Source organism: Carassius auratus, unplaced genomic scaffold (assembly GCF_003368295.1).
Source record: "Carassius auratus strain Wakin unplaced genomic scaffold, ASM336829v1 scaf_tig00009514, whole genome shotgun sequence".
NCBI classification, from domain to species: domain Eukaryota; kingdom Metazoa; phylum Chordata; class Actinopteri; order Cypriniformes; family Cyprinidae; genus Carassius; species Carassius auratus.
In genome coordinates, this window is record NW_020524038.1 from 1 (window position 1) to 7,604 (window position 7,604).

General features: G+C 36.5%; 1 protein-coding gene across 1 annotated transcript; it reads right to left on the minus strand.

Annotated features, from left to right (window-relative positions):
• Nucleotides 1-3,194: 3,194 nt before the first annotated feature.
• LOC113072568 (cytochrome P450 2F2-like) lies at nt 3,195-6,227 on the minus strand. Its single transcript, XM_026245555.1, has 9 exons — nt 6,007-6,227; nt 5,677-5,839; nt 5,345-5,497; nt 5,091-5,251; nt 4,735-4,908; nt 4,087-4,225; nt 3,814-4,001; nt 3,601-3,742; nt 3,195-3,518 (listed from the first exon to the last, which is right to left on the minus strand). The coding sequence occupies exons 1-9, from the start codon at nt 6,166-6,168 to the stop codon at nt 3,325-3,327; spliced, it is 1,476 nt and encodes a 491-aa protein (XP_026101340.1). The 5' UTR covers nt 6,169-6,227; the 3' UTR covers nt 3,195-3,324.
• Nucleotides 6,228-7,604: the final 1,377 nt, after the last annotated feature.

Genomic DNA, 7,604 nt, shown 5'->3' on the forward strand with positions numbered 1-7,604 from the left:
GTTTAGAGTCGTTGTAAGAAGAATTTCATCCATCTTTGTCCCTCCAATAATTTTAGCCAGCAGAGCTTTAACATCTCCCACTGCCAATAGCTTTCCCATTGTTTCCTCTTCAAACACTTTAATGAATTTCCCTGCACCCTCATGAATATCAGGAAGACGAGTGACAAGCCCCTCGAGGTCCTGTGAAGCCCAGGGGACATACTGTCCCTGCTCACCCTTGATTAAAATTGGGAGCTGTGCGGCCAGTGGTCTAAGTGTCCCTTTATCTCTGCCCTGTTCCCATTTACCGTTCTCAAATAACTCCTCTGCCTGATTCTCATCCTCACTACTGTAGAACAACTTACTCTTTCCTCTCTCCAACTTATTTACCTCTCTGATCTTCTTCCCTGATTCTCTAATTTTCTCTTCCATTTCTTCTTCCAAAGCTTGTACTTGTGCTACAAGATCTCTATCTTCCCTCCGCTTTCTTTCTAATCCTTCCTCAAACCAGGTTTTATCTTCCTGACTTGCTTTCATTTTTTCTAACGCTGTACGTGCTTGTCTGTAACAGTCAAGTTGCAAACCTTCTGCACTTTCCTGTCTGGTTTGCCTCTGTGTTTTTACAGCTGGTTCCTCTCTACCATCCATCTCTAACTGCCCTTCTAACTCTAGTTCTCCTGTTACCTCCATGGTTCCCTTGAGTATTGGGAATTCTCCTGCTAAAGGCAGATAAGGAGGGGGGTCTGCATATTTCTTTTCTTTTCTCATGTTATCTTTCTCTGCCTCCTTCAGGACTTTCCTAGCCTGTTTTATACTCTTCAACATATCTTCACCTTCTTTTTTAAACAGTGAAAGTATTTCTTTCTCTTTTCCCTTTTGTTTCTCTTTTTTCTTTTTTCCTATTGATGCTTTTAGTTTTATAATTTTTTATCAGAGTTTCCATTTCCTCACACAATGCCACATCAAATGTCCCTTCCTTTGGCCATTTTGTTGTCATATTTTTTGTTCTCTTCTGCCATTTTTTTGAGATTTTGTCTATTTGCGCTTTACACAGTGGATTTTTTAATCCAATGATTTCCACTGGTGTGGCTGCCATATCTTTATTTATATTATTACCACCAAAAATCAACTTTTTAGTTTTATATAGTAACTTGGTTACAATCTCTTCTTTTCCTTTTACTGAATTTAACTATTTTTATCCATTTCACCCTACTTTCTATTCTTTTTTATGTGTCATACCCTTTTGAATTTAGTTTTTTTATTGTCTAATGCGTTTACACTTTTTAAATTTATATTGTTATTTAACTGTCTATTTTATTTACTCTATTTTATTATCACTTTGTAGATAACTATTTCTAACAATAATTCTTTATTTTTATTTTTACTTTTCTTTCCTTTTTTGTCCACCCATGTATTAAAACTTTAATGTGGGAACTTCCTCCCTTGCTCTCACCCCCACTGTACCGGGCTCAGAAAATGTTCTCCCCTTTCACACAGACATCCAAAATGCAATACTCTATTATAGATCTCGGTTCAAACTTTATTGATACTATTTCCCTAAGCCCATTCACACTTGCTACACTCTTTATTGAGCCAGAGTGCTTATGCTTGCATACTTTTTCCCTTTATCTAAGGGATAATCAGTCATTAATTGTCCTTTTATTATCAAGGCTCATCATACATTCATCCCTCTCAAGTGGATATGGGTTGAGTCCAATTCTGCCGGTTCACACTTAAGTGAAGGTCCAGGAACGGTGCTCAACCCTTACCCACTCAATACGGAATTTATTTGTTCATACATTCATCACCATTCACAAGTTCATTCGTCCGGACACAGACACATCCACACAACAAAACACAGCTCTTCCTAGAGCTCCTTAAGGGCCCACCTATTTCTGTCCTTTGAGAATTTCACCTATACTTTCTCAAAGCGGTATCCGTGGGACTTTTTCTCGCGATTCCTTAATCTGCTTATCCGTTTATCACTGTCCTACTTGGTACAGCTATCCAATAAACACAGATTTTACAATGTCCTTTTTGCCTACACTATTTCTGTTTTAAATCTAGGTTACCTTACAAGGCTTTCCTATTAATAAACAAAATATGTGCATGCAGTTATTTCTTCTGGAGTAAAACCCCTTTTTCAATTTGGATATCCTATTTTTTCTAAATTTGGAAGAGTAGATTTTAAGTGTCCTTACCACTCAGAACTGACCTCAACCAACACAAACGAATTCTATAAGCAAAAATGCTTACCTTGTTTTATGGTGGCCACCCGGTTGTGTTGATCATTGGTCAGCTCAAAAGCGGTTGTCCACTCTGTCACTCTTGTCCAGTCCCATCTGGGTCGCCAAATCTGTGGTGTCTTTTGCCGGTTCTCAGAAGAATCAAACTCAGTCAGGGATTTTTCTCTCAGAAGAAAAGACTTTATTTCAAGCAAAACAAAGTCGAGCCCCCTTGCAAGGGATCTCTCGAATGGTATTTCGTTCCTCCTTATATATTCCTATATGGGGCGGTTCCACATAGTAAAACTTTTCCTTTAGACTATACTTTTCATAAATCACAAGGGAGGGGAGGCCCTTAATGTATGTCTGACCATATGCTTTTCATTAGCTCTGTACATTCCAGGGCGTAGGCAACCTTCTATTAGATTTTAGGCCTATAAGAGTTTAATAGAATAACTTTAAAACAAAAATGGCTAGATTCACATTGATTATATACTTGATTAATTGAAACTTTACTAATAAAAATCTTCCACAAGATCAGCTCATTTGAGGAAGGGGTAAAGGCCCATTCATACAGAGAACGATAACTATAAAGATAACGGTATTAGCGTTCACACCAGCGCATGATATTGTATGTTTATTCAAAGCGCACATGCATCTGCCGCTTTAAATTCTCAAGCTCATTACAGCAGGATTGATTCTGATTGGCTGCCAATGTTTTTATCATTCATCAGAAAACAAATCGTTCTGAAAGTGATTCCAACAATATCGTTTCTCTGTGCCTTTATCGTTAAAGTTGTGTTGTGGACTAGTTTTTAATATTGAGAATGATTTTTAGAACTATAGCTCTATCGTTATCTTTATAGTTATTGTCCTTGGTGTGAAAGGGCCTTAAAGGTTTTAATAGATAAAAAAAAAAACCTGGGTGTATTTATTGTATTATGTATTATTTTCACCATTATAGGGTCGTTGTGTACACACACACTGCCAACACACATTTCAGTTCAAACTACTTGTAAAGTGCATGTAGCATCCGATGACCCATTTAAAACATTATTTTAAATTGTTAAAGTATTTCACAATATTACCACATCATTTAAACATAAATCTGTCAGAATCATCAGAATCTGACTGTCTCTCTGCGTCTGATGTGCATTCTGTAGGGTTTGGGGGTGAGGGTCACCCCATACACTGGGGTGTAATCTGGTTCTCCCGCATCATCTGGCCACACAAACTGGAATCGGCGCAGCAGAGTGACCATGATCAGGAAGAGCTCCATACGTGCAAGACCCTCACCGAGACACACACGAGGACCTGTACAAGACACATGTGCATATATGATATACAAAACACTCTCAAGCTAAACCTACACATGTTTCTGATTCTGAACCGTTACCTGCAGAAAAAGGCAGAAAGGCCTCAGGCTTCTCAAACTGGCCTTGCTCATTCAGGAAGTTGGCTGGGTTGAATTCATGAGGAAACTTCCACTGGCCTTCTTCTTTTAGTACAGAAGTGAGGTTAGGAATAACAAAGGTTCCCTAGAGAAGAAAAAGTCACAACATTATGATTTTAAAAGAGTAAAACTCTCTTTATATGGAGGTTTACTCACCTTTGGGATGCTGTAGCCCATCAGCTCTGTGTCTTTGGTGGTGCAGTGAAACACACTTAGCGGTACAGTGTTAGCCACTCGCTGAACCTCATGAATCACAGCCAGTGTGTAGGGCATATTGTGTCTGTCTTCATACGATGCCTGATCTTTACCCTCCAGAACCTCATCGATCTCTTTTTGACATCTCTCTGGTGAAATAAAAAGTTGTGTTTAAGTTTAAGGATTAAGTTTAATCTTATTAATAGAAATTTTCTGATAAACCAAAACACAGACCTTGAACCTCTGGATGGTTCATGAGATACAGAAAAGCAGTGAGGAGAGTGTTGGACGTGGTATCCGTCCCTGCAAAGTGCAAATCCAGAAGGTACCGGATAAGATAGGCTTCAGAAAATGAGGAACCATCGTTTCTTCTCTGGTGAAGTTAAAATAACCAATGATTAGAGATAAGTACTACCATCTAAATCAATTAAACATACTAGAGAATACTAGAAAAAATACTAAAGATGATGGCCGATAACCGATAAATATTATAAACTTTATATTGTTTTGTTTAAATAAATTAAAAATAGAAACAATCATTTTAAACACTACAATTAAATTTAGACATTGCAACATTATAATGTACAATATTTGTTTTTAAATTGGCTGAAGATTACATTTAAAAGTTTAACAATAATTCAATTTATTTAATTGTATTATTAGCATTTAAACCGATCATTTATTTTCATTTTATGACTGGTAACCAATAAATAGTGAATATTAAAATTCTATTCTGTTTTTTTTTTTCAAATAAATTACAAATACTACAAACAACTAATACTGATAAATTAAGAAAATCTCTAATATACACGACAACTGATATCATAACAATATAGTGCATTCCTAAAAAATACCATCACAGATGCACACACACACACACACCTTATCAAGCTCATCCAAATAACAGTCAATGAAGTCTCTTGGCTCTCCTGGGACTCTTGTATTTTTGTGCTCATTGATCAGTTGTGCGATCATTTCTCTGGCCTTGGTGGCATTTGTGAAGGCCTTCTTGAAGGGCAAAGGCAGACATCTCACCATAGGAAATGTATCGTATATCTGCAAAACAAAATGTGTATATATATATATATATATATAGGGAATTTCCATAACCCTAACTATAAAATAAAAATCTAAAGTGCTTTCAGACTTATGCAGTTCTCTATATATGTCTACATAATATGTTTTTTTAATAGCTTTGAATATAATCATTTAAAAGACAAACTGATAAAATGTCTCACCATGGCCCATGGCCCATTGGCAAACTTTGCATTCTCTGTATAGAGCTGAATGAAAAGCTTGAGGAATTCATCCTCATAATCATAACGAGATCCAAACAAAACAATGCAGATTACATTTGACGCAGCATTGTGGAACATAGTCTGAGGGTCAAAGGAGCTTCCTGCACAGACAAAATGTACATTGATCTGAATCTCAAGTCAAAATCTACATTTTTGAGTGAACAGGTATGTAACAAAAATAAGCACATTATTACCAACTCTTTTTTCCAGTTTGGCAATAATGTGAGAAACCTCTCCCAGAATTCTCTCCTCCATTGACTGCTTCCCCAGGCCAAAGTTCCTCAGGGTCATCAGAGCAAAGCGTCTGTGTTCTTTCCAACTGGGGCCATAGTCAGACAAAATGACACCTGCAAAAATCTGTAAATGTCATTTATTGGCCTTAATTATAAGTGTAATATCGGACAAGGCAGAAAATTGCTCTTTGGACTACAGAAAAGAGACAGAGTGAACAAGTTTACAAGGATATTGATTAACTGTAGTCTGTACAGAGGTACAAGAGTGAAGGTTCGTTTGCAAGTTAATTTACCGCCTTCTTTTGTAACATGGTTGACCATGAGATCCTGCGGTCGTCCTGCAAAGTCCACAGCCTTAGTAAGAAGAGCTTCCTTCAAAACCTCAAAACCATTAAGAACCACCCAAGGTTTAGTTCCCAGGTACAAGCTGTAAACTTTCCCATAGCGATCTGCAAGCTAAAATGCTTATCATTAAAACATTAGACTGCTTGCAGTTCAAAACATCACCATATTTTTCAATGCAATAAGCATTTTTGGAATATTGCAAGGATATTCTTCATCTTTTTTTTTTCAAGATTTAACATTAGCTATCGATAAATTGTTTAAAGAATGCAATACTGTACCCTCTCAAAGTCGTTCAAAGGATTGTTGATGTTTAGCTCCAACAAATTCCCGAATAATGGCAGGGGACGAGGTCCTGGAGGGAAGTTCTTAGGCCTCTGGATCTGGATGAAGAGGAACAGGAGGAAGATGCACATCCACACCAGTATCAGAAAGCCCAGCATACTGACTGATGTAGCTCGGTAAAGTTGGCAAGATTTTCACAGATTCGACTTTTCCTAATCAATAAATCATGAGCAAAACGTTTTTTTTTTTTTTTTTTTTTTACAGTTCGCAGTGATGTAGAAAAAAAGCAACAAGCTACCTTCCCTCTGCTCTTTAAAAAATACACAGATCTCAGTGAGCTGGCTTCTGACAGTCAAGTCCGAAGGGACCGTATGCAAAGTGCGAAACCCGAAAAATATTACTAATAAAATACTCAATAACTTCACATTAACACGCTGTAGTGTCATCAAATTTAGTTCTGCTCTCATGCTGGGATTACTACACTTATTTTGAAAATAATTGCTTTGGCCCTTTTTTATCATAAAAAATAGTTAACTTTACTGTAACACATTATTTTCACCAAATTCAGTTCACACAAAAAGTCGCTTTTGCATATTTTTTATGATTATTTAAAATGAAAATATTAATTGCCTTCATTGTTATAGGACAAAATGTATATAAAAACCATAACAATTATGCAAAAGCAACTGATTCAGCAGGAGAGCAGTGATTTGTTACAGAAAAGTTATTAATGATTTTTAATAATAAAAAGATCATAAAAGTATGCCATAACGATATCTTTATGAATACGTTTTGTAGTACAGCAGGCAGGAGAGCAGTGATGTGTTAACTGAATTTGGTGAAGGTACAGTGTGTTACATTTGACTCTTCTATGAACTGTAATCTTTAGTTCTTTCCATAGATTATTCTATTTTGCACTTTGCAGACGGTCCCTTTAGTTATTTTCCTCAGACACCGGCGCATTGAAATCCGTGTATTTTGTACAGAGCGGAGTAAAGGTTGCTTTGAGGAAAACACGCTTGTAGTTCGTTTTCTAGATCACTACGAAAGAAATGAGTAGTCAATTGTATATTAAAAAAACGTTTTGCTCGTGATTTATTGATCCGGAAAAGTCAAATCTGTGAATATCTTGCCAACTTTACTGAACTACAAAGTTCAGCTGTAAACTATCTATCTATCTATCTATCTATCTGCAATTTGACTATGCAACGGGTTAAATAAATATTGAACATGTCACAATTTTTCTCAGTAAATATATTTAAAAAGGTGATGTGGACATTAGTTTTTCTTTGCATGAATGGATTACTTTGGTTGTTACCAACATCTGGTGAAAATTTAAAGAAGTTAAAAAATTAAGTTCTGTGTAATAAAGTGGAATGACCCAGGGGAAAAAGTATTGAACACATAAAGAAAGGGAGGAGCAAAAAAGCATGGAAAGCCAAGACACCAGCAGACATATCTCAGTGATTAAAACTCAGTCCTGCCCCTTGTCAGTGGAAATTAATATTAGTTTGTTCACTCCCAACTGACGGCCTATACAAAGATGTCTCATTACCAACGTGTCACACAGGAAACATTTCATAATGGGTAAAAG

Excerpts from the sequence above, each read along its gene's own strand:
- LOC113072568 (XM_026245555.1), bottom strand. The coding sequence starts at position 6,168 with ATGCTGGGCTTTCTGATACTGGTGTGGATGTGCATCTTCCTCCTGTTC. Across the intron at positions 5,840-6,006 it reads CTTTGAACGACTTTGAGAGG|CTTGCAGATCGCTATGGGAA; the intron begins GTACAGTATTGC and ends TAAGCATTTTAG. Across the intron at positions 3,743-3,813 it reads TGGGCTACAGCATCCCAAAG|GGAACCTTTGTTATTCCTAA; the intron begins GTGAGTAAACCT and ends TTTCTTCTCTAG.